Source organism: Triticum aestivum, chromosome 6D (genome assembly GCF_018294505.1).
Source record: "Triticum aestivum cultivar Chinese Spring chromosome 6D, IWGSC CS RefSeq v2.1, whole genome shotgun sequence".
NCBI classification, from domain to species: Eukaryota; Viridiplantae; Streptophyta; class Magnoliopsida; order Poales; family Poaceae; genus Triticum; species Triticum aestivum.
The window spans coordinates 443,674,484-443,701,339 of NC_057811.1; the positions used below are offsets into that span (position 1 = coordinate 443,674,484).

Here is a 26,856-nt window from a genome sequence, read left to right on the forward strand (position 1 = left end):
TCCCCGAGGACTTCCCAATGCAGTTGCAAACCTGCAGCCATCGACGTCATTCCTTCACCAGAAGTTTTTTTTTTTTTGAGACATCTTCCTTCACCAGAAGTGCCACTTTTTGCTCAACCGTTGGGTGGGATAAGCAAACGCCATGATAAGTGCTGGCCAGAGACGTTATCGCATGGCGAAATCAAATCGAACTGACTCAACTGAACAAACGCAAGTGTGTTTCCGTTGGAGATGCCAATTGCGTGCCACCACGCCCTTAGAGTCTAGACGTCACGCTGCACCGTTATTCTAGGGGCTCATTCGGTTTGAAGGAAATTAGGACCCTGATAAGTGACACACAAGATAGGAGCACATTACAACTCAGAACGTTTTTTATGGCAAGTTTAATGACGCGCATGTCAACTTTAGTGCTTCAGTTTACTTTTGACAGAAACTTGCCGTGTGCCAAAATACAAGTTTTCTTTTTCTGAAATAGATAGGTAAATCAATTCAAATGTAACTAGGGTAAGTAGATCCTTCTCGCGTTTGAAGGCTACCCAAATGCATCAAGGAATCAGCTCAAACAAAAAATGCATCAAGGGTTACAGTAACGTCGAGAAGTGAAAAGACATGAGCATGAAGAAACAGCGCTCATCTGACATACCAAGGAGTTGATACAAGAGCAAAAGAGCAATGAAAAACTAACGCATATGAAGTCGGTATTACCAATGTAAACAAAGAGCAAACAGAGCGGTGGCATCACCCCCTAACTATCGCCACCTTTAATTGGCTCACAAGTCACAAAGCATTGAAGACCAGGCAATGAACACCTTAGGCTGAGGGCTCATGTGGTAATCTTAGCATTTTCATCTCTGTCCCACAAGTGCCACTGCTACTCAGGTAACGAGCGATTTACACGTCAGCTTGCAATACCAAAATAAATCAAGTTATCGCTACTTCAATCTCTATAAGCAATTAATTAGTGCAATGGGTGTAATAGTCATGAAAAACACTAATATACTTTGTGGTAAACTGTGCCCTGGATTGCAATATTTTGTAACCAAACATCCAAAATGGGACACCAAATCATCACCATGCCACAGACGATTCAGAGATTAATAAAAGGAAGGATCCATCATTATCTGCCTGGAAACAATTTTCATTTTGCTACCCTTACAGCTCAAGCCGCATTCCCCTGCCAGAATACAAAATAAACGATCAGATTATTGGATGGGTTAAAATGCTGTCTTCGGAAACTGGAAAAGGCAAAAATACCTTTGGTTTAGACTTGTTGGGTTTGGAGTCAGCAGCAGCTTGTTTGCTATCAACAAGAGGCCGCTTGAAAGGAAGGAAATCTATTCCAAGCATGAACGGCCGCAACACCTCTGGCACTTCAACACCACCCTCCCTCTGGTAGTTCTCCAGAATACAACAAAGGGTCCTCTCAGTTGCAGTCAGCGTGGAATTCAACATATGAACAAACTGCTTCGATTGCTCATCATTCTGCCAATTCAACATACATACATCATGTGGTCAGACATTTTGATCTACTCACACTAGGCACAAGCATCCATTTAAACAAGGGCAACTCCTACCTTTTTCTGGCCATAGCCTATTCCAAGTCTCCTTGCCTGATAATCTGTGCAATTTGAACAGGATACTAATTCTCGGAAGGTTTTTGATGCAGGGAACCATGCTTCCAAATCATACTTCTTAGCTGCTGCATCGTTAAGAGCACCAGAGACAATCGAAACTAGTTGATATGGTAGCCCAATCTGCAAGCAATGTTTATACAAGTCAGCAACGCGCAATCGAGGATATCAACACCGTGTTGTTTAAGGTTCGCAAAGCTTCAGATACTTACCGCCTGATAAAAATCTTCTGCATTCTTAATCATCTCCTCATGCATTTCCCAGGATACATTGTCATTTGGACCTGTGGCGCAGAACTGCTCGATCTTTTCAAACTGGTGGACTCTGAAGATGCCAGCTGTGTCCCTCCCGTGTGAACCAGCTTCTTTCCGGAAGCACGTGGAGAACCCAGCATATCTAAACACGCAAAGTTTGTTATCAAATTACTTGCGTCTAGTGACTAAAGACAAGCTACCTAAAATTAGGCACTACCCACCTGATCGGCAAATCTGCAGGATAAATTCGATCACCTAGATGATAAGCACATAGCGGTTGCTCCGATGTTGCTATGAGATACTTATCCTCTCCGTCACCTGTTACCTGCCAAATGCAACTAATGGTCATGGACATATTATTACACATGTTGGATGAAATGAAACTCAAACTAATACTACTGAAACATCATTAGTTCAAATCAACAATGATCATGAGGAACCAGTGTACCAACAGAATATAAACAAAAAATGGTGCTTTGAACTTTGCCCAGAACTGTACATGTGAAGACTTGCTAGATAGTTAGAACTGGAAATGGAAGGTGCTTACTGAAGCTGTGAACATACAGCGGCAAACTAACAAGACAATACATTACCACACCCCGAGAAAGCATGGCCTTAGTTTTAAATACAGAAACAAATGAAAATACAATTAATCAATAACACCAGAATATGCAAGGGACACCTCTTTGGACTTACTTTGTAGAGCTCCTCATCAAATTGGGCCAACTGGGCACATTTTGCCATGATTTCCTTTCTCATGAAAAAAGGAGTTTGCATTGGTGTAAATTCTCGTTTTCCCAGGAATGATAGCCCAAAATTTATCAACGCCTGGTTCAGGAGAACACCGTCGCCCTTCAAAAAGAAACCTCTTCCACCAGCTACATCAGCACCTGCGAATGAGTGGGCAAAGTATGAGAGGTAGCTTAAAATTTAATAGAGCAGGGGTTCCACAAATTTAGTAACTCCAGCGAGCTTGTGCTATGAGGGGAAAAAAACTTCTTAAGTTCAAATGAACAACGTTTTTTCATAAGCTTAAACGTAGTGCAAGTAGATGCAAACATAAAAAGTTGTTACTATTCTGCTACTCCCTCTCATCCAAAATAAGTGTCAGGGTTTTAGTTCAAGAGAGTACCGGAGTACTATATTTGATGATCTGGTGTTCCATAATATGGTAGACAGAGGAATACAGGGATCTATCAATCCCATCCCATCTATGTATCAAGCACAGCAATTGTATAATGATTTGTGTGATACCAAGTACTGGGGCCAACATGCTAACACAACAGACTCAACGTTGCTACTTAAAACCAGAAATTTCAGTTGTTGATAGTGATACAGCATTGCTAGTTGAAACCAGAAATTATAGTCAAATACACAGAATACTATTGGTAAGTGTTTAACGTAAGACCCACACAAATTGCAGAGCTGTGCTGATTATTAAAAATTCGTCAAAGAGAAAACCTATATTTGTCACCCTAAAACAAAACCTATAGTTGTCAGTAAGCTGGTTCTCCCGAAGTTCGGAACAAAAATTGTTGTGTCACAGAGAGGTAGAACAGAATCACAGACGGCCATTCTAGAATGACAGCAAGCAAAACAAAAGAAGCACTTCATTACGACAACTGTAGGCAGGTAAAAAAAATGCATTCAACTTTCAATTAAACTTGAACCAAACTAATGCCAGCACAGTGAGAAAGCATTTGCCCAACACAGGATTGTTTTTGAGCATTTACCCTTATCCAAAGACACGATGTCAAGCATTATGCAAAGATCCACATGATTCTTCAATTTCTCCTCCAGTCTCTTCTCTCCCCATGTCCGCAAAATAGCATTGTTTGCCTGTGAGAAGGAACTATTAAGTAACTTGAGATGCCTTTACATCAATTCTGTGAAGCAAATCTACATTTCATATTTTTAGAATAGGTACATCCAGTTGCTCACAAGCAGATCCAAACCCAACTCAATGTAATGCAGTGATGTTTCTTGTATTACTATAGTTACCTAAATTGTCATAGGAATACTGACAGCAGAAACAGGGGAATGAGAAGTGGGTTAAATTAGAGCTAGCAGTTCCAAACAATCACTAAAAAAGGCTACTCCTAGTAGTATCTTTCACAAAGTCATAAAACCAATGTTGCCTTGGTAGTCTGAAGAACCAGGAATTGTGGGGTTGGCACTTTTCAACGCACCTCGTCGTTGCTGATGGGCACGGATTCATGCACGAGGTTGCCGATGGTAACGAGCTTGGCGTCGAGGGTGGTCTTGGCCTCCTGCACCTCGGTCTCCTTGGCGGCCAGCCTCTTCTTAATCTCCTCCGTGCTCTGTATCAGCTCCGTCGCATCCTGCTTTTTCTGCCAAGCGACATGCCCGCCGTCACATACAAATCCAGAGCGCCCCGAGGACTAAAAAGGAAACCAAAGAAAAGCAAAGGAAATCGACGCGGGACGTACGGCCTTGAGCTTGCCGATCTCCTTGCTGGTTTTGTTGAGCTCCTGCCGGATCTTGTCGAGCTCGAACTGCCCTGCGGAGACGATACAGCCTGGGGGTCAGGCTCCGCGGATCTGGAAGGTTCTGGGGTGGGAGCGGAGGAGGCCTTACTCTGGCGCCACGCCTCGTCGAGGACGATGACCTCGTCGACGAGCTCGACGGGGGCGAAGCGGCTGCGCTGCGACTGGCGGACGAGCTCAGGGTCGCCGCCCTTCTCCTTGCGGAAGAGGTTAATGTCGAGCATCTCCTCGTGCGACCGCGGCTAGGCCAACTTCTCCGCCGACGGGGGCGAGGCGGCTGCGCTGCGAGCGGCGGCGGCGGCGGAGGGTCGGGTCGGGGCCGGATTTTTTCTTCCGAGATCGAGTCGGGGCCAGTATACTCTCTTTACTGTCCCGACCTGGGCTGGCCTTAAGAGGCTTTGTGCCGGGCTTCCTTTCGGCCCGTATACAGACTCACAGTCCCAACGGAGGCCTACTTTACTGCTCGTGCTCTCTCTTTCATCAGTCCCAGTTCATCGCGATCTAAGTTCTAAAATAAATAAAAAGCTCATCGCGATCTCCGTCCAACTCCTCCCCCAAATCACACTCGCCGGAGTGCTCCGCCGTGTAATCTAGTCCCCCCCTTCCCAATCCCTCGCCTGATTCGAGCGCGCGGACGGGAGGATTGCTTCGATGCACCGGCGTCGGCGCGAGCGGTCGGGCAGGCGGTGGCCGGAGCTTTGCGCCGGCGGCCGCCTGAGATGGGGAGGAAGATGGAGGCCAGGCGTCGGCGTGTGCCCCTTCTTCCCGCGCGGTGCACCAGCGATGGCCGGAAGGGGGTGGGTGGAGCGGGAGGACGGCGGCCAGTCGGGTAAGACAGAACTCCGGCCACCTGATGAGTCTTTTTAGTCCCACATCGCGAATTTATGTTGATTCTCACCGGTTTATTTAGCTCGGCAGCAGCAGAGTCATCACGAAGTAGCAGTAGAAGAGAAGTAGAGCGCTTAGGACTAGGAGCATAGGTTAGGATGTGCATAGGGTTTGCAGGGCGCAGGTGTGAGAGGGGCGGGGGGAGAGGTGGGAGGCATGGGCCCGGGCAGGGAGGGGAGAGGCGGAGGCGCGGGCCCGGGCAGGAGGGTGGACCAGCAATGCATAAAAATTGTTTTTTCTTATGTTTTTGCCTTGATGATGATGATGATGAGCATGGCATGGGCATCACCATGACCATGACCATCACCATAAATGTGATTACCATCAAATTATGAAGCATTGAAACTCGTGTAAAATAGTTTCGTGTCTCAATGATCATTTTTTAGAAGCACTTTTCTTTCCGTTATCACGTGGATGCCCAGACGGCGGCCCTTGAAAAAGGAAACTGTCTATCCATTTTCAAATACATTTTACTTTGTACAGTTATACTTAATGACAACCTACTGTTTGTGAAAAGACTATAATTGCTGATGCTCATGTAGATTCTGTGTTACAATAATAACCTTGTACAAAGGGCGCCCATGCCATGATTTTTCCAAACACATGACTATATATTTCTGCATGGCTCTGGATTCATGAGTAAAGGGATCTCTATTGTTGATAGAGGGAGCCTGGAAACATAGGAAAAACTTCATAGTTACTTGGAATGAAAATCCTAAATTAAGAAATGTACTTTGTCAATCTGCTTGGAGCCTTGGATGCTGTTCAGAAAGGAGAGATGGGAGCGGCAGCTGCAGACCACGCATCTCCCGCACACACCGACGCGCTAGGAGGCCGCGCGCAGCAGCCTGCAGCCTCACCGCCGCCAACACGTGGCGGGTAGTGATCCAAGCCGGAAGCGGTGACGGCGATGGCGGGAACTTGATCTGCTGGATGGGGACGCCCTGGGGAAGCGATGATGGCGACGGCGGAAACTTGATCTGCTGGATCGGGACTCCCGCCGGCGCGGTCGATGCGGGGCCGGAGCTGACCGGTGGTGGCTGCGGCGGAGCGCCGGGCGCGGCGGAGGCCGCCAGGAGCGGCCCGGCAAGCGCGGCGGAGGCCGCCTGGTGTGGTGGCGGCGATGGGCGGCGCAGCCGGGTGCGACCCGGCGAGCGCGGCGGAGGCCGCCGGGTGCGGCCCGTAGGACCCGGCCAAGAACAGTCGGATCTCCTGGACCGCCTGGGTTAGGTCCCGCAGCGCCCCGGACACCTCCTCCGGGGTGACGACGGCGGGGGCGGGCGCGACGGAGGATCCCGGCGCGGGCAGGAGCGGGGCGACGGTTGTGGTGGTCGTCGGAGGCGACGAGGTGACCGGCAGCGGAAGAGACGGGGTTGGCGGCGGTGAAGACATGATCGAACCGAAGCTAGCTGATACCAAATTGTTATGGTGATGCTAGAAGGAGGGTGCGAGAGGGCCGGCCGGGGGCCTTTTTGCCCACGGCCGGGCAAGAGGGAAGGGATTTCCTTCTTAATTCTTGCTTGATTAGATTGATACATCTCCTCCCCTTATATAGAGAGGTTTACTTGACCCTAAGCAAGCGACCCTTATCTCTAGTTCACCCTAAGACTAACGGGCTATACCGCCAGCCCAGGCCCATTACGTACTCTAACAGACAGTTTTTGATGTTTCACTTAAATGCAGTATACGTAATATGCCATATCTTAAGTCGTGGTAATGCTGTCATAACAAGAAGTGAACTCAATGTTGTTTGCTTCTTGCAGACCATCATGAGCATGATCACACCCATGACCCTGGTGTTTCCTCCGTAAGCATTTTTTGCGAAGGGGAGATGGATCTCTAAAAGTAAAAAGGTCAGATTTAAAATTGTCTGGCATGCATTTATATATTTTCTCAAGATAGCCAAGATGAATCTCTAGGTATTTATTTATGGCCCTGCACATGATGGGGTTGTATATATCGGAACAAACATCTCACAATTGATTCTCCTCATGAACGCAGTGCTGACATATGCCGGATGAAGGGACTACTCTCTATCAGTGGAATGTCTCAATGCTTTGCCTTTCAGGTTTGTGCTACTCTAAGTCTCTAACCTATAATCTATACTGGTGAAAACAATGTCGTAATTTCTTTTAGTGGCATGTTAAAAGGGATACAGTGTGTCCAAACAGTCATACAAATTTATTTGTTGGTAGGAAAGGCATCTCTCGTCTATAAAGAAAGCAGCCTTTCTTTCCTTTCATGTTACTTATTATTCGCCATTTCAATCTTGCGTCTCCATGCCCAAGTTACCTTAATAATCAATTTATTTTTACTCCTAATCTGGATCAAGGATTATGCTCTTGATGCTAGAGTGCCACTGGACAATTGCTTGGCCTGTTCGAAGATTCCTCATATGTATAAGCTTATGCAAGTTTTTCTTTCAGATTTGCACAGATGGGAGAACAAATTGCTATGTGTTCTGCTGCGCTCTCGTTATGGACCACTTCCATGTTATCCATCTGCAATGAGTGTATATGACACTTTACATGGATCTCCCAACAGATTGAATGTGCCGCGCATGAACGAGATCGTGCCCATCAGCAGAAACCTCAACCGGGAAGAGCGGGAGCCGGGCTTCCAGGATTGCCTGCTGAAGGAATAGGCCAGAGACACCAAGTTTCTCTCTCTGCTTCTCCTTTTTCGCGGGGTGGATCTCCAGCTCCATGATTTTGAGCTTTGCGGCTGCATCCAGAACTTGTTCTTCAAATGCTTAGGCTCAACTGTGCTTGAACTGACATGAAGCGTACGCGAGGTGTATGTATATCGACCTGGCCGTTTCATTGTTGGAACCTGGCCGTCGTGCCGTCCACTGCTGTTCTCATATGAGTCAACAACTTCATCAACCTGGCGTACAATACCGTCGCCCCATGGGCATTTGGCAAGCTCAGGCACCTTGAACAAATGGCAAGACCTTCACAGCTATTCGCCAGGCACGTGATAGTGGTGTAATTACCACGCGCACGTAATTAATGATAAACCCACGGGATAAATCAGTTGCAAACCGCACGTATGTACGGACACCGTATATGATTCCATTGCATGGTCGGAGTCGGACACGGAAACCGAATCCCGTACGTGTGGTGATCGTTGGTGTCCGTCACCGATTCGTATCGAGTGAGTACTCGTCGAGTACTCCGCGCAGCTTTGCCTATATATTCATAACCTACCTACCTAGCTGCAAAGCAAGGCTGAACGTTCGCTGGAAACATATTAGAATCGATTAGAAAACAAGTTTTTGTTTTCTCCATCGTACAGCCGAGAGGAGGCTATGAAGATCCGGCATGTGCTCACCCAATCCGTCACCTTCCTCGGTACATATACAGGCCTCTTCTTTTCAGTGTTCTTCAGCGTTGATATTTTGCTTCTATCTGTTCTTCTTCTTGGAGAATTTTTAATTAAATTTGGAATGCAGTTATGGTCGTTGCATTGTTGGTGCTGGTGCCCGAGGGAATAATGCTAGTGACGGGTGTCAAGACACCGGCGATGGCGGTTTTATCAGAAAGTATGGAGCCCGGAATTAAAAAGGTACAATTTTTTTTAAAATGTGGGCTTCAGTTTGTCGCCCCCTTTGATTTCGATCGACATATTGATAGATGCATGCATGGGATATGTGCTTATTTTGCAGGGTGATATGGTGTTTGTGCACAACATGAGCAATGAACCTTTCCGCTTAGGAGAGATCATTCTTTTCAAGGTTGATGGCTTTGAACATCCAGTTGTCCATCGTGTGATCAAGGTAACAGCAAGCCCTCTAGTATCTCTTGCTACACACCAATCAAATCACTAAAAGTTTACATGCCATATTTTGCTTGCCTTGAAAATAATCTTCTCAAATTATTCTAGGTTCACGAGAATCGAGATACTGGAGAAATCCGAATACTCACCAAAGGAGACAACAATTTAGTGGATGACCGATTTCTCTATGCGAGCGGGCAGCTTTGGCTTCAACCGCATGACATTATTGGACGGGTTGCAGGGTGGGTTGTTCTCTTATCATGCGTCTACTATTGATTTTGGACGCGTGTTAATATGGTTGTATATATACCTCGCTCTACCGTTTCAATTGATTGATGTCTTTGCATTGTTAATTTTTGTGTTTTGTCCAATGCTAACAGCTACCTGCCATATGCTGGATGGCCTACTGTCTTCATCAGTGTATCTTATAAGGTACGCAAGCACACATTATATTCTGGTTAATTTTTGTATATACCATTGTTTATTTAATTAAATACTCACACAAGGTCTCTCTTTTCCTTCTTATGAAAGATGTTGCTGAATGGTCGAAGCACTACTACTCCAGAAGTATACTGGGTAACAATGTAACCGCGGCAGATTCATATGGGTTGTCTCCATAATGTCTTGTTAGGGGTTAAAGAACGCATGAAGCGATCGAAGAGTATGTAAAAGATGTATCATTATCATAGTCTCCACAACATAGTAATAGAAGTAATTGAGCTCCATCCGTCTTGTTGAAGTCATTTTCTGTAGCACGGTTGACAAGATTTCTTTTTTCGAGAACACGCAAAAGTCTTACATTTCTTTGCACGATCGACATGATTCTAACTCCTTCTTTGAAAGGTAGATTTTGGTGAAACATGTTGTTAGATGTATTCTTCTTCTTCTTTGACAAAGGGTGAATTTTATTGACTCAAAACAAAGTATTATGTGGATACAAAAACAATGAACACACATGGCCTCTGCATTGGCAACGACGAGTGTGAGTAGCCGGAGAGCAGATGGCGGTTGCGGGACCTTGGATCTAAGGGACGAGTTGGAGGCACCAAGGTGAGGCAGCGCACGTCCTTGCCGTCGCCCTCCGCTGTGGGGCTTAGCCATAGGGCCTCCTTTTTTTTGAGAACTCACCCGAGGACCTCCTTCAACACGTGAGGGAGGGAAGCGGTGGTGAAGGCCTCTAGGAGTGGCGGCGGCCTCCGTAGTCGCCCTCAAGCGACCCAAGAGGCAGTTTAGGTCGTGTATTGGGAGGCAATTCACATGTAGAGTGGAAGAGAAGCAATTGTCTGCTACGTGCTATGGACTCGGTCTTTGCTTTTTTTAGCTTAAGGCCCACCTTTTTTAATGTATAAAACTCGCCAAGGTCGACTTTAGAAGCCTTAAGACAAATCTTATGTCCACTTTAAAAACGCCTACATCAAATCAGTCTTGCGTATCTTTTTGTGAGCAAATTTTAATATGGGACACTCTTACCTTCTTTTTACACCGGGGGTAAGAATATATAATAGACCTGAGCTTGTGGGTTCAAAATGAATTTAATGAAACACGAGAATCTCACTCTTGAACAACCATCGATAAAAAAAATATTTGGATCAAAATAGAACTACAGGAATAATGATAAACTTTAGAAGGAACAAAAAATATAAAATAAATACTTAGTGGGAGCACGAATATCCATATGGTCAAACTAACTGATCACTCGTCAGACGAGGTAACATCCTGCAAACCGATGTTCTGGTCGAGGCCCAGGGCATCCCACACCGCCGGCGAAGCGTCCACGACCGTTGTAGGCGCATCACTCCTCGTAGTTGTGCTCGGCGTCGCAACCATGGACGGAGTCGCACTCGTCCACCACCTTGGCGTACACGGATGAGCTGCCACCCTTCACGGTGATCTTGATGCTGCGGCCGCAGCGGGACATGCCGCTGAACCAGCCGATGGAGAGCGCGACGACCATCTCTGAGTCGTCGTGGTACGTGCTGTCGCACTCGGACGGGAAGCCTCCATCCTTGCCTTGCCGAAGCCGTTGACTGTGAGGACGACACACGTGACCGCGGAGATGGGCGGCGAGCGGAGGAGTAGCTAGCCTAAATATGTTATAATAAGTACCCTCACTGGGCATGGACAGTAGTTAGTGCGGCCTATTGCACGTGCTATTTTTTTTTAATATTTGCAAAATACATGTAGTCTCTCCCTAATAATAATAAAGCACGTATTGACTTTGTCAGGTTCACCGTCACAATACGCTTTCTTCTCGTGTCATAATACGCGCCGTCACAATACGCTTTCTTCTCATGTCATAATACGCTTTTACAATTTGTATGGACAAAATCGTAATACGAGGTGGTACTAAATTTCCGCTGAAGTTGCTTGTCCGCTGCTTTTTCCGCTGAGAAAATTCATGTGTTGCTCGGCTGGACCTGCGACCATCAACTGGGCCATGTCTACTTGGGCCTTCAGCTCCTGCCCCGCTAGCCTAATCAGAAAAGATTCGTGTGTTTGCATCATCAAATCGTATAAGTAACGGACTCATGCAATCAATCGGGAAAGACCCGGTTCTCTGCGTCGATATAAACTAGGGCACCTGACTCCACGATCAAATTGCCCGAACCTCTCTTCCCGGACCGCGTCTCATCCATCTCTCCCTTTCTCTTTCCTCCAGAGACTAGGGTTCATCGATCGGCTCGGCTTGACTGCCGTCGCGAGTCCCCGCAAGCGCAGATCCTTCCTCGACTGCAACCGGGGCAAGCACGGTCCCTAACGTGCGCGAAGGAACGATCGAGCTCCATGGCCAAGCGCTGTATCGGTATAGAGCCGCAGACTAGAGGTGGTGGTGAACCATGAGCGCTTCGTGGATTCATCGCGTCCTATGCTGGTCTGGATGTGGAGGAGGAACACTCACCCAGGATCGACGTCCAGCATGATGATGATGACGACAAATAGTGCCAGAACCTGGGAACAGATGAGGACGAGCAGAGGGCCAGTAGCATTGGCCGAACCGACTTACTAAAGGCCGCCTACGAGCCAATCAAAGCCACCTCCGAGGCCCAATTATTGCTCTTCTTCTCCAACTACGAGTGGTCCTCTACAAGTTTTACATGGATATTGGCAGATAAATACGTCGTATAGTTCCCCTGAGTGTCTTGATTCTCATCCATGCTGGATGCAGTTGTTTGTTTACATATAGTATATCGATGTGCCTGTTAATCTCCGTCGAAAGTTGTGATCAGTTCTACTTTGTGCAACGATCTGCCGAGGGCGAGGCAATGTGGAGCGATGGAGGTAGTGGTATGCCATGTTCCTACAATCCTATGGTAAGCCCGTGTCGATCTCGCCGGCACGGAGCCGCCGTAGACTGTTCGCCGGTGCCACGACGAGGAGGCAGATAACAGCCACCACTGGAGCAGCTAAAACCGTGCCCTCTCCAGCCATCAAGCTGGAACTCTCTCCAACCCCAAACTTCCATCAGGTACTTGTGAAAGAATGGCGTTGCGTGCTTATGTCGTGGTGTTGATCGACGTCTCTTTGACCTTAGGAGCATGCATGCTCGGAGTGGACGACAACTTCATCATCATCTCATCCTATTTTGGTTTGTCCTCTACACGTGTATGCAAGGAGGTGACGGCAAGTACTTGACGGTGGAAGCTTTATCATCTGCTTTTGTTTTATTTTTGTCTCTGCATACACACAGTACGTATCTCCTGATGTATGCAATGGTGTAAATCATGCAGGTTTGATATACATACGCCCGTCCTCAAAAACGGCTGGTGAGTTTGTAGAGATTGGTTTTTAGCTCAGGGTGTCCCTACACCCTCATGAACAGTAACTTCAAAAGATAGAAAACAAATATTAAATAAAATCTGAAACTTCATTTTTTTGGTGAAATAAATCTGAAACTTCATGACATCAAATATGCTCAAACTTTACAAACTTGCAAGTTTGATGCATAAATTCACGGGCAGATTTCTTTTTAAGTTTGATGCAGAAAAAACATTCAAATAAGATGGAAGATTGATTTGGGCTTTGCTTTTATTCGCATTTGAGGTGACCGGAAAAGAAGGAGAAACCGAGAAGGAGAGATGATTCGAGCCTAGGCCATTGAGTGCTTTGTGTTGAAGTAGAAGGTGTGGACCTGCTTGGGGTGGGGGAGGGGTTGATGCATACTTATGGGCTTACAATTATGTGACATTTTCTTCTGTAGCAACACACATGCATATCTCCTAGTAATAATAAAGCACGGATTGACTCCGTGGGTTCACCGTCACAATACGCTTTTTTCTCATGTCATAATACGCTTTCACGATTTGTATGGACAAAATAGTAGTATAAACGAGGGGAGCAACTAGTTAACGAGCGCTCCTTCGGGAGCCTCGCAACGATCAGCGCCACTTGGCGCGCTCTCATCCATTCGCCACGTGTCGCGCTCTGGACGCTCCCTTTGGATTTTTTTTATTTTTCCGCACGCGTTTTCGGCTTTTTAAACGGTTTTTTTCCGGGTTTTTTTGACGTTTTGGTTTTCCCCCGGTCTTTCTTAGCTTTTCGATCAAAAAAATTTCGAAAAAAATTTTTTGCGTGAAAAAACGCGTTTTTCCCTTTCGCGAAAGTCACGGGTTTTCTTCCGCGAGAGGCATGGTTGTGCTTTAGCGAGAGTCACGGCCGTGCCTTTCGGAAACGGAAAAAAAACGCGTTTTTTGTTTTTTTCCTTTCGCGAGAGTCACGGTTTTGCTTCCGCGAGAGGCACGGTTGTGCTTTCGCGAGAGTCACGGCCGTGCCTCTCGAAAAGGGAAAAACAAAAACGTGTTTTCTGCTTTTTTTTTCTTTCGTGAGAGTCATGGTTTTGCTTCCGCGAGAGGCACGGTTGTGCTTACGCGAAAGTCACGGCCGTGCCTCTCGGAAAGGGAAAAAATACACGTTTTCTGTTTTTTTTCGCGAGAGTCACGGTTTTGCTTTCGCGAGAGGCACGGTTGTGCTTTGACGAGAGTCACGGCCATGCCACTCGGAAACGAAAAAAAAAACGCGTTTTCTGTTTTTTTTCCTTCCACGAAAGTCATGGTTTTGCTTCCACGAGAGGCACGGTTGTGATTTCGCGAGAGGCACGGGCGTGCCTCTTTCGGAAAGGGAAAAAACATGCTCCCGGTTCGGTTTTTTCGCCCGGTTTTTTTCGTCCGGTTTTTTCGTGAAAAAGAAAGTTCGTCAAAATCTATCAACATGGGATCTAGTTTTGAAGATCTCGACGCGAGGAATCCAATGGTGAAAACGATTCGAGATTTGGACGCACGGTTTAAGAGATAAAACGTTTTGAATAAACGGATCTACGAAAAAAGGGAAAACTCCCAGGTTGCGACAAGTGGCGCGCTGCATGTGCGCCACTTGTCGCGACCAGGGAAAGTGGGGTGTTCCTTGCAACGAGTACTCCTTAATTAGTGATTTCGATAAACGAGGTGGTACTAATTTGGGGTACGCACTAAAGATTTCGTCAAAATTCCTTATTAGAATGTTCTTTCGCTCACGGGCTTGGGCTATGTTCTTCCGTTAACGCTTGGGCCGTTACTTTTTATTGGGCCTGGGAAAAAAAGGAAGAAAGAAGTATACAAATCACCCTCAAATCCAATCGTTGGGATACATACCCCCCTAACTGAAAACCGGGACAAATCACACCCTCAAATTACTAAAACCTGGTTAATAGCACCCTTTAGTGGTTTCAATCAAATCTTGAGCGGTTTTGTCTCCCGTGATGCCAATTAGGTGCTGACAGGGCAAAAAAACTTTGAGTGGGTCCCATTAGCCAGTTGCCCCCTTGCTTCTCCTCCGTCCTCTGTTCCCCTTTGTCTCTCACGCCGAGAAAATCCCCACCTCACCTCTCCTCTCGCGAGTCGCCGGCGCCCCGCCCCGCCTCTCCTCTCGCCTTTCGCCGGCGCCCCGCGCCGCCTCGCCTCTCGCCCCGCCTCGCCAGTCGCCGGCGCCTCGCCCCGCCTCGCCTCTCGCCTTTCGCCGTCAACCAAGCAATGGCGTCTTCAGGGATCTCCTCCACGAGTCGGGTGTCGGCCAGCGGAAGCAAGGGCACGCAGGCGCCGTCGCAGTCGCCGGTTCCGTACTGACATGGCCCAATGGAGTAAGAGCCACCGCAGTATTGCCGCTGTGACATGAAAGCCCCGAGATGGATCTCATGGAGCCCGAAGAACCCAGGGAGGAGGTACTACAACTGCGGCAAAGCATTGGTATTTTTTCTTTCGCTTGTTATGCTATTAGCCTCGAGTATGTAGAAGCAAGTATGCACTGAATGAATGGACTGAAAAATCTTTGTCCCAGTTTTGGGGTTGTAGTACTGAAAAATTAGTATGCAGGGGCAAGTAGCCTCGAGTCTGTAGGAGCAAGTAATTTTTTGGAAATTAGTATGCACTGAAAAAATAGTAGTATTTCCTCCCAGTTTTGGGGCTGTAGTACTAGTCATGTAGTTACCAATTCTGAATTATAAAATGATGATGTATATCTGAATTCTCTGCGTGTGCACATGTTAATCTGTTGCTTCTGATCTTGTGAACCCAGGGAGTCGACTGCAGATATTTTCTTTGGCATGATGATCCGCACAGTCCATTTGTGAGCATGTTGCTTGGTGATTTGCGCGATGTTGTGTATCGACTGAAGGATCAACTGAGGAATGAAAATGGCTTGCTCAACGCCAGCTTGTCGAAGAACAAGATGTTGGATGCGTATGTGTGTGATTTGGAAGTCAAGCATCATGGAGAAGTTGCTGTCCTGAAGAAGAAGATTCAGAATCTGCAGTTCTGCCTTGTGGTTGCTGTTCTATTTTGCCATTTCCTTCTTTTGGAAATGATTTACATCATAAAAAAATTAGTTTGTGAATGACTCAATTATGCATGCTGTTAAGCAAGATTCAGAATGTATGCTGGAGAAGTTGATGTCCTGAATGTATGTTGTACTATGAAAACATGCAGAATTTGTACTGTGTAATGTTATGCAAAATTAAGAATTTGCCCTGAATGTATGTTATGAAAACAATCAGGATCTATGTATGTGACAATTCTGATATATAGTTGGTGTTCAATCCAGAACAAAATAGTATGTGAAAATCCTGATATATAGTTGGTTGGCAGTACAGATATTACATGACTGCAACTAGAGGCCCTACTCCTGATACAAAAAAGACTCCTTAAACATATATATTACATGACATGACTCCTGATACAAAAAAGACTTGTTCAACATCAAACTGGAGGCCCTGCTCTGCCTTTCTTAGCTTCCTTGTATGCAGCTAGATTGAAACAATGTTGTGGCAAGTTTGTAACTTGTTTAGGTGGAACAAATGGAGTAGCAGCACTTCTCTGAACCTTTGCTGATCTAGGCTTGCTAGCTGGAGCACTTCTCTGAACCAATGATCTTTGCTGTGACACATGCAATGAGCTTGGTTGTGAACTTGGCTCCCTAATTTGAATGCCTGTAGGTCTTCTGGGCTCATGCACTTGTAGGTCTTGAGCTGCAGCCTTTCCCTTGCTCTGCCTTGCAACTTCTTCAACCTATGACATGTGAAAGTGTACCACATTAAAACTTATGGACTACATGGGTATAGTATGACATGTGACAATGCAGTAAAATTTTGAAATTACTTATATTCAACACATTACCTTTGATTTCTTTGAATTTTCTGCCTCATAGGCTTTTTTCTGTATTTTCCTTTTCCTAGACCTTTCACTTGTGACAATGCACTTGAACAGGATAATCCCTCTTTTCACTTGAACAGGGCAGTTTGCTCTCATGCCACAAATCCTATCGCTGCCACTTGAACAGAGCAAGCTGTCAGCGGCTGCTCTCATGTGGTACAGTAAAAACCACAACGAAGTTGGACAGTAGGCAAGCTACAGTTTCATGTGAGGAGGCTGACTGCGGAATGGGTAGAATTTTGCACACCCCATTCCCCTCACCCAAACCCACACGCGATCGTACACCAGCGCTCGTGATTCTTTTTTTCTTTTTTCTTTTTTTGAGATCTAGAGTAGGGACTACTCTACAAGAGATACATATTCAGACACCATCAGAGGTCGGAGACCTTCCGGAACGTTGGCTATGATCTCTTGGTCGCCTGCAGTTCTTGTTGCCGCCGCAAGCTCATGGGCAAGCACGTTACATGATCTAGTCACATGGTTTACGTTGTAGCTTGCAAACTCCGCCAGTGCTTGCTTAATATCCTTTATCAAAGCGTAGCACTGAGAACGTGGCTGTTCCCGCCCAGACACTTCTTTAACGATTGTATGGCAATCCATTTCCAGAATCACATGCCCTCTGTAATACTCCCTCTGTAAACTAATATAAGAGCATTTAGACAACTAGAGTAGTGATCTAAACGCTCTTATATTAGTTTACGGAGGGAGTAGTGCAGTCAGTCCGGCGAGTGCTGCTTTTGCCTCGGCCTCCTCCACACATCGGCTGGCAGTCAGGCTTCTGCATAATGAGACCAACACATGGCCTTTGCTATCCCTAGCGACTGCACCTGCTGCTGAATCACCCGACTCGGCCTGAAAGGCAGCATCGGTATTTAGCTTGACAGTATCTCGCTGGCGCTCGTGATTCTGCTGACGAACGACACCAGAAATGGAGTAGAGGAGCAGCGGGGATGGAGGCGCACGCACCTGGACACATTGTTTCGTTCGGAGACAGGCAAGTAGCAGACAACGGCGGGCGGCGACGGCGGACGGCGGCGACGACCGAGCCCTAGCGAACGGAAGAGCGATTCTGGAGGCGAGGGGAAAAGGAAAGGAAGGGGACGAGGGGAAAAGGAAAGAAAGAAGAGAGAGGCAACTGGCTAATGGGACCCACTCAAAGTTTTTTTTGCCCTGTCAGCACCTAATTGACATCACGGGAGACAAAACCGCTCAAGATTTGATTGAAACCACTAAAGGGTGCTATTAACCCGGTTTTAGTAATTTGAGGGTGTGATTTGTCCTGGTTTTCAGTTCAGGGGGGTATATATCCCAACGATTGGATTTGGGGTGATTTGTATACTTCTTTCAAAAAGGAAAATAGAAGGTTATACCTTTATATGAAATAGATATGTGTTTTCGAGGTATCAAGTTTTTGAGATAGCTTTAGAAAATCTCTTTGTTGCGATTTCCGCGGGGAAATTGTTTTGCACGTGAGATGCCATCGTCCAGATTGTTTCTCTCGTGCTGAGCCGCAAGGTTCAAATCCTCTACTTCGTATACATCGCATGCGCGAGTGAGAGGCTACTGCTGCTGAAGGTGGAGTGTCCACATCAGACAGCTCCCCGACGGCGAGCGGCGAGGTCGTTTGGGCGAAGGAAGCGGGCGACGCGGGAAGGTCGACAGTGGTTCGGGTCCGCAGCCTGGGGAGGGTATCGTGCGGTGGGAGGCCGTTAGGGCAGGAAATGGGCAACCTGCCCTGAGAAAGACGAAGGCGTCGGGTAGTGTCCGTCGAGGTCAAGGTCGTCGGGTGGCGCAACCTGGGGAAGGCGGGCGTGACAAAGGCTCCTCATTTGCTTCCGTTGACATCGGCACGTGAGGCCAGCAGACAGCATCCTGTCGCGAATCCTGGGAAGGCCAGGACACTGCCGCGGTGCATGGAGGTCCAGCCGCCGCACCGTCGACCGGGGAGGTAGAGGGTTTGGTCGGAGAGCCTAATCCTTGGTGGTGGAGAGTTCATCTGCTCGCTCCCCCTTCCTCTATCTCTCCGCTCTCTGGCCAAGAGTTCAGTGTGTGTGCGGCGAGCAGCGAGCTGGTTCGTTCTTTTTTCTTCTTCACGGTAACGAGCAGTTTCTTATGGGCGTTGGATTGGGCAGGGGTGACGGATGTTGTTACTACAGTACATGCGCAGTAACACTGAACTGCGGAGGAGCCGAACCCGATACCAACATATGATATTATGCACTACGAATGTTGTATCGTACACTACTATCGTATGCACGATAATAGTATATGTTACTCTTCATTACGACCACGAAAAAGGGTTTCCCCCCGCTTTATATATAAAGCAATCACCACCAAACAAGCTGATACAAACACACATCCCACAACAACACAACAACACACACCCAAGGCTAGATACAAGGACGCTGAAAACAGCAACACCACCCCAAACAACTCCAAGCAAACATCGGATGAACTCTAAGCCCTACTATGAAGTCATTGGAACCCTCAACCGTGGATTAGCCACCACGCTGAGGAGAAGCCATGCATGACGAACAATGGGCTCCAATGCGGTGCCTTCAGGAAGGGAACGACGCTGGAGCGCCGCCACCGCCCAATCCAAGGATTAGGGTTTCCCCTAGAGCACCATGGCAACAGGTGAGATACTGCGACGACGCCTTCAAGAAGGGGACGACGCTAGCACGCCGCCGGCCTGACCACATAGAGCGGGCTTTCACCCCGGCCAACACTCACCGTCACCAAATTGGGGTACGGACCACCGCGCCACCACCATTAAACAACATACCCCAATCACCATGCCGCCCACACGACCATGGTGACTGGACAGCGACCGAGCCGCGTGCTCCGCCCACGAGCACCCCAGCCACCACCATTCGGGCCGCCGCCGAAGCATCCAAGCCCATCTCTCGACCATGAATACACCGTACAGATGCGGCCGACCGAAAAGGGGCAGAAGACTCCCTTCCGCCCCAAAAGCGGACACCTTGGTAGGATTGGTGGCCTCGGCGGACAGATCTGGGCCAGGGGAACTCCGGCAGCCACACGGTGCAGCCGCCAGATGCAATGGAGGGGCGCCCCAGCCCCCTTCCCGAAGTCCCCTGCCACCTCCGGCAAGCCCTCGCGCGGACCAACAACACACCATGGCATCACCCCTGCCTGTCAAGCCCGTACCTGAATCCGCAGAGGAGGGAGGAAGCCCACCCGAGAAAGCCGCCGACAAGCAGACGCCAGAGCAAGTCCCGCAGCCGCCGCGCGCAGACCGGCCGACCATGTGGTTGCAGCCACGCCGCCGCAAGCCACCTCCACGCACAGCCCATGAGGACCTCCGCCACCACCCCGCGACACCCGCTGCCGCAGGGACCAAATCAGCGAGGATCTGACCAGAGGCGCGCCGGCCCGCCACCGCCCGATCTGACCTGCCGCAGCCGCCCACTCGGTCGCCGCCGCGCCGCCACCAGGGGACCCGACACCACCCCGACGGAGCGCCGCCGCGCCGCTAGCCCCCCGCCATAGGGTAGCGCCCCCGCTTGGGAAGCCATCCCGTGCCAGCCATGGACCACGGGCATAGGGGAGAGGAAGGCCCCGCCGCCGCCCCAGCAGGCCAGGCTTTGCCCGGCGGCCCCATCGGGCGGCGGCGAGGGAGGTGGGCAGAGGAGGGGGAGGGAGGCGGCGGCCGTGATGGGTTCCCCTCGGGGCGCCCACGGGAGCGCCGCGAGAGGGAAGAGGGGAAGGGGGCTCTTCATTACGACCAACCTAAGGAGTTGCATCATAATCTAGGTTGTGGAGATTGGGTTGAAGATATTAAACTAAAAATCAATGGCAATAATAACTCCCATTTGGCCCATTTGAAAAATTGGGAGGAGCCAACCACTACGTTGATTTTACATGTCATTAATTTCAAAGAGGAACATGCAAATAGTATTTAATGCATTAGCCGATGGAAAATACCAGTACTATCCAAAATGAGTATTAATGATCACCGGAAATGAGAAGCTCCTTCCACGTATGATGACTGGTTTGCAATATTCAATTTTTATTAGACGCCCAATGCATCCAGGGGGAGGGAGTACGTGACATCGGCATGGATAAAGTGCCGCCACGGGCTCAAATGGAGATACACGGGCGTGTGGATTGGGATGCACGGAGTAAAAAAGAGGGGAAAATAAACTGGGCTGCGTCGGACCTTTCCTCTCTCCGGGTACCCACCGAGGGAGATTTGCTAACCGGACATGGAGGATGGTTAATGGATTCAGTTTGTCTAATTCACATATAATGTTTTTTAAGGATGTCACATCTAAGCTCCCACAAATAACGCAGCAAGAATGAACAAAAAAAAGTTGGAACAAAAAAAATACTAATGGATTTGAGTTCTTTTCAGATCTAGTGGACAGGTGAGTCGTCCACTTTATTTTCCATGCCCTCCATTGATCCGTTGATTTTCCATATTAAAAGCTCCTTCGTTGATCCGTTGATTTTTCATGCCCTCCGCGCATGTCGTACACCGAGTGGTGATGTCGGTTTCCACCGCATATTCCCTCTGCCGCTGGCGAGCGGGGAATCCGGAAAGGAAGGGGGGTGCGCTGTCATACTTCCGTGCATGGCTGGGGGCCGCCGGCGGCGAGTAGCTCTTCCGGAGAATTTCGGTCTGGCGTCGTCGGTCATACTTCCTCTGTTTCTAAATATAATTTTTTATTAGAGATTTTAATATGAATTACATACAGAGCAAAATGAATGAATCTACATTTTAAAATACGTATATATTCATCCATATGTAGTCTATATTCGAAGCTCTAAAAAGAGTTATATTTAGAAATGGGGGAGTAGATCTGAATGGGCTGCCGGACAGTGACAGTGCGTCAATACTTTGGCCAGTCGACGGGGAAAGACGACCCACAAGCACCAGATGGGCTCCGAGGTCAGATTTCCCGATGGCAATGCATATTTAGTTTCTGTGTATGTGCAGGGGTGTCGCGCGATCTGCCCTCGGATTGCATAAGAACTAGACGATGATTTGGTATTTTATTGTAGAGTTCATGCTGGGAGAGCACCCCGTGACTGACCGCCATGCGCAGGGAGGGTATATATCAATGGACGCGTCTAGTGGGCAACCGGCTGCCCACTAGTACGATCGAGCGACCGACCTAAAAAGGTAAGCCCTGTCCCTCCCTAGACAGAAAAGGAAGGGACAGGCGGGCACCAAACCGAGCCGATGGAGCGGCCAATTTCGAACAAAAATCGCCCCCCCACGTGGCCAGCTGTCCCTAGCGTCCCAGCCCTTCCCACGCCCGCTCGCCCCTACGCCCCAGCCCCTTCTCCATGCTACCTTCTTCTTCTCCATGCCAGAAGGGGATCCAAGGCCCTTCTTCCTCCTCCTGTACAACCGCCATGGCAATCCAACAGTAGAAGAAACTACTTCAAGAAATTGTTCTAAGGACAGTGTGATCAGAGCCATACCAACAGTAGAAGGGGATCCAAGGCCCTTCTCCACGCCAGAAGGGGATCCAAGGCCTTTCTTCCTCCTCCTGTACAGCCGCCATGGCAATCCAATAGTAGAAGAAACTGCTTCAAGAAATTGTTCTAAGGGCGGTGTGATCAAAGCAATAACAGGTAGCAACATCAGGCAAGTAACTCCCCTCTGCCCCTCTTCAGTTCCCCCCTTCTTGTACTGCATCTGTAAACCCCCTTCTCCATGGATCTATCAGCAAATCCATGGAGAAGCTGCTTTAAAAAAGGAGTGGATCTGCCACATCACCCCATTGTCAACATCACACCACCCCCACCCGCCCATGAGTGCATCTGCACACTAAACATGGTTTGAGATCAAGTTTTGCAAAAACTAAACACGTTTTCTAAACTAGAGGTGTTCAGCTAGCCGACTAAGACATATTTTCTGGCCAACTAAAACATGATTCTAGCCAACTCAACAAGCAAAGTAGCCAAAAACTAAATGCATTCTACCAAGTTGTAGTTATTGTTTGCAAATGAACATATTGACTGTCCAAAGAATATGTGCAACCCAAAATGCATATATGTGCAACTGAACATACATTCCAGCCAACTGAATCCTGTATTCTGGCAACTCAACATGCATGCTAGGCAAACTGAACATGTATCCTATTTTCTGAGTGAACACTTTAGATAGGCTTTAGAATACTTGAAGTATATGTGCAATAAAAACATGTTTTCTGGCCAACTGAACATGCATGTTGGCCAACTGAATATGCATCCTGGCCAACTGAAACATCTATTCTATCCAACTGAACACATTGACTGTCCAACTGAACATGCATGTTGGCCAACTGAAAAAATGCATCCTGGCCAACTGAGACATCTATTCTAGCCAAAACCAAAAATCTGTAGTACAACAGCAAAAACACAAGAACTTTTGTCCATAGCTAATTAAACCACAAACCATATTAAAATAGTCACGCATATATTCTTGTCCCACACATATAATCTGGTCTCACACCTATTGCAAAGCTATAGTGTAAAAATATGTTCAATATACTAGAAGTAAAAACAGAAACGACGATGAAAAACATATAACTATAATCTGTCATCCAATTCTTCCTTCTTCTTTCACCTGGATTTTCCATCTCAATTGTAGCATCAAATGATGTGCAGAAAAATCTGAATCAACTCCTTGCCAAACAAAAAACCTGCGGATCATTGCAAAAAGCAGAGGAAAAAAGTCAGAAAAACTCTGTAGTAAAAAAAAGTCATGTTCTTGCCAGCTATTTACTGCAAACTGTGCAACTAACATAAGAACTCTGTGCAAACAAAAAATACATACCTGTTATAATAAAGATTCTGCTATAGATATGTAGCTTTTGCAACTAAGATTGTCATAATGGTGTGTAACTGCCTATTTACTAAGTTTTTAGGTTGTTTGAAACACTCTTGCATGATTAAAACTAGTGACATCACTTCCTTCTTTTTTATGTGCAGGGAGTGTGTGGCAGCAGCCAAAAAAAGGGGAAAAAGATGCTTGATCTCAATGAGTTGCCTCCTGATCTCAATGAGCTTCCTCATGATATGGATTACCAGCAACCCATCATACCACAAGGAATTTGGACAGAAAATGGGCGATCTATTTGCTACACGCAGACAAGTCGTGGTCCTAACCCTATGGGCAATGATAATGTGGCATGACAGTCATCAACCCGTGGTCCCCCTGTAGTGGTGTCTTTGCAGTCAGAGAGCCATACTCTTGATGACACATGAACCGCGGCAAATGTTCCTGGTCAAACCAGGACTGATCTAGGAGCTGGTGCTGTTGACGGTGCTGTGCAAGGAGAAGAAGGAGAGGATTGAGGCTGGTTCTCAGCCCATGGAACCCTATGTTGGCATGAGGTTTGACAACCTTCAAATTGCTAAGGATCACTACAACAACTACGCCCTACGAATTGGTTTCTCTGTCAAGATGAACACCTCTAGGCGGACACCTCACACCAATGTGTTGGTAAAACAACAGTTTTGCCGCAACAAGTTCAAGAAGCCCAAAGCTGATGATGGAGGAGCTGAGGCTCCTCCTGTCCTGGACCCTATACCAAATCCAAAACCTGTTGACAGTGATGAGGAAATGAAAGATGACTCCAATCTTTGCTGAAGAGGAGGCTGGTCCTAGTAAGAAAAAGAAGAAACAAAAACATGAGACAATAAAGCAAACTCAATGCAAGGCAAAAATGTTGGTGAAGCTGCTAGATGGGCGATGGGAGGTGACGCACTTTGTTCGTGACCACAGTCATCCACTGGTGAACAAACTTTTGTTGTCCAAATACTTGAGATCCCACCAAGGCATCTCTCCTGATGAAAAGGAGTTTTTGCGCATCTTGTACAACTGCAACTTGACTACATGTGTGTTTCTATATCCCTTACAGAATTAAGTTTCCCTCTAGGCAGTCCATTGTGCATCTGTTATGGTACTCTTGTGCAACTAAAATGTCTTAAGTGTGCAACTAGTTTCCAACTTCCCATGTTGTTTCTATATCACTTTGGTGCTTGTTGTGCAACTAGATTACGTGCAACTACACAATGTCCTGTGTGCAAAGTGCAAGTGCTTTTAAAGGTGCAGCTAGGTGTTCATTTCCTGCAATTATCTTCTGTGCCCACACATGTCCTATTACTGTGCAACTGGATGTGTGCATTCGTGCGACTAAACAAAGATATATTGTTTTCTTTTTGTATTATGCAGGACGTATGATGCATATAATGGCAGAGTTATATGGATCTGAGATGATGGTGCCGTTCGGATCAAAGGAAATAACAAATCTATGTACAAGTTTCCGTAGAGATGACACAAAGGAGGGTGACATGATTGAGACAATTGCGCACTTCAAGGATATACAGAAAACCAATCCATACTTCTTCTATAAGGTAAAATATGATGAAGAAGACAGAGTTGTCAACATATTTTGGGTGGATGGCTTAGCTCAAAAAGCTTATGCGGAGGCGTACCAAGATTGCATATCGTTTGACACCACCTACATGACCAACATGTACAATATGCCGTTCGCCCCCTTCATTGGAATAAACCGACATGGCCAATCTTTCATGCTGGGTTGCGCGTTTGTGAGGCAGGAGTTGGCATCAATCTTTGATTGGGTCTTCCAACCATTCCTAGAGGCTATGGATGGCAAACCTCCTGACAACTTCATTATCTATCAGGATGGTGCAATGAGGCAGTCAATAGAGAGCATCTTTCCAACCACCGTGCATCGTTGTTGTCGATGGCACATCATGAAAAAGGCACAAGAAAAAGTTGGTTGGCTGTTGTGCCGGAATCCAGGGCTCTTTGATGATTTTAACTACTGTGTTGACTTCAGCTTCACTCCAAACGAGTTTGAGCATAATTGGGCTGGGTTAATGATGAAGTACGAGGCTATGACACACACACACTTTGAGAAGTTGTGCGAATACAGGTCAACTTGGGTGTCGTGCTACTTCAAACACAAGTTCTTCCCCTTCCTGTAGTCTACACAGCGTAGTGAGGGGTTCAACGCCGTCCTAAAAAGATATGTGAACCCACACAACTCAATGCTGAACTTCGTCAAGCAATATGAAAAAAAATCAGAATCACATCCTTGCCAAGGAAGGCTGCAATGATTACAGGATAGAACACCTATGGTCCAACTTCCCAATAGAGAGGCAAGCTTACGAAACCTACACTAGAGACCTTTACCGCAAGTTCAGAGAAGAGTTTGAGCTGATTGGACGTTATAATGCATTCCAAGTTGGTGCTGATATATTTGAGCTTAGACCGAACCAGGAATTTGTTGCCAAATATGGTTCTCGAAACTACTTGGTGGAGGCAAGGGTGGAGGAGGGTTCCTATTTGTGTGAGTGCTGTAAAATGGACAAGGATGGCATCCTCTGTTGCCACATCCTGAAGGTGTTCACCCATATTGGAGTTGATGTCATACCGGAAGGTACATGCTTAGACGGTGGACACCTACTGCTGTCCCTAGTGCGCCATGGACTGGGTATGAGCAACCGGATGAAATGCCTCCTCAATCAAAGAAGCAGATAAGGGAGAGAAACATGATATACGATTTTCAGAAACTAGCCAAGTTTGCGAGTGGCTCTGATGCAGCACAGGCCATTGTATACAAGCATATGCGCGGAGCACGTACCGAGATCGGCCACCTGAACAAGTCCAAGAAAAAGAAAAAAACGACTGCTACTACGGGGCCATCAGATGATGGCAACCCTCGAGGACCTCCTCCAGCTCCAGGCCCTACACGGCATGCTCCGCCACCTCCTCCCCCGCCTGGCCCAACAAGCAGTGCCCCGCGTGCTCCTCCTAATGGCCCTACATGGAGTACTCAAGGGCTCATCATCCAGGTAATTACCTGCCCCAACTCCCCATGCAACTAGGTGTGTAACTTCAGTTGCACACATCATGGTACCCAGTTGCACAGAACAGGCTACCCAGTTGCGCACGCTATGTTAGTTCGAGTATCAAGAGGAACAACTAACTTGTTTTTCCTGTTCTGGCTATAGGTGATGGCAACTCTCGAGGACCTCCTCCACCTCCAGGCCCTACATGGCATGCTCTGCCACCTCCTCCCCCGCTTGGCCCAACAAGTAGTGCCCCGCGTGCTCCTCCCAATGGCCCCACAGG

The 26,856-nt window shown here is 47.5% G+C and overlaps 2 protein-coding genes across 3 annotated transcripts; one reads left to right on the forward strand and one right to left on the reverse strand.

Annotated features, from left to right (window-relative positions):
• Positions 1-976: 976 nt before the first annotated feature.
• On the reverse strand, positions 977-4,777 carry LOC123145713 (serine--tRNA ligase, cytoplasmic). The gene is made up of 10 exons (XM_044565188.1): positions 4,484-4,777; positions 4,336-4,406; positions 4,075-4,236; positions 3,619-3,724; positions 2,582-2,775; positions 2,107-2,210; positions 1,844-2,027; positions 1,575-1,754; positions 1,255-1,482; positions 977-1,174 (listed from the first exon to the last, which is right to left on the reverse strand). Exons 1-10 carry the CDS (start codon positions 4,614-4,616, stop codon positions 1,160-1,162), a joined length of 1,377 nt encoding a protein of 458 aa, XP_044421123.1. The 5' UTR covers positions 4,617-4,777; the 3' UTR covers positions 977-1,159.
• Positions 4,778-8,575: 3,798 nt separating this feature from the next.
• Positions 8,576-9,874, forward strand: LOC123145714 (signal peptidase complex catalytic subunit SEC11C). Of its 2 annotated transcripts, none has more exons than XM_044565191.1 (6): positions 8,576-8,633; positions 8,735-8,847; positions 8,948-9,058; positions 9,166-9,299; positions 9,438-9,489; positions 9,564-9,874. In XM_044565191.1, exons 1-6 carry the CDS (start codon positions 8,591-8,593, stop codon positions 9,675-9,677), a joined length of 567 nt encoding a protein of 188 aa, XP_044421126.1. In that variant the 5' UTR covers positions 8,576-8,590; the 3' UTR covers positions 9,678-9,874. The 2 variants fall into 2 exon arrangements, with proteins under 2 accessions (XP_044421126.1, XP_044421125.1); XM_044565190.1 differs by having other exon boundaries at positions 9,589-9,874.
• The last annotated feature ends 16,982 nt before the right edge of the window (positions 9,875-26,856 follow it).

Excerpts from the sequence above, each read along its gene's own strand:
- LOC123145713 (XM_044565188.1), bottom strand. The coding sequence starts at position 4,616 with ATGCTCGACATTAACCTCTTCCGCAAGGAGAAGGGCGGCGACCCTGAG. Across the intron at positions 4,407-4,483 it reads CGACGAGGCGTGGCGCCAGA|GGCAGTTCGAGCTCGACAAG; the intron begins GTAAGGCCTCCT and ends TCGTCTCCGCAG. Across the intron at positions 1,483-1,574 it reads TAGGCTATGGCCAGAAAAAG|AATGATGAGCAATCGAAGCA; the intron begins GTAGGAGTTGCC and ends TTGAATTGGCAG.
- LOC123145714 (XM_044565191.1), top strand. The coding sequence starts at position 8,591 with ATGAAGATCCGGCATGTGCTCACCCAATCCGTCACCTTCCTCG. Across the intron at positions 8,848-8,947 it reads TGGAGCCCGGAATTAAAAAG|GGTGATATGGTGTTTGTGCA; the intron begins GTACAATTTTTT and ends CTTATTTTGCAG. Across the intron at positions 9,490-9,563 it reads TCATCAGTGTATCTTATAAG|GTCTCTCTTTTCCTTCTTAT; the intron begins GTACGCAAGCAC and ends TACTCACACAAG.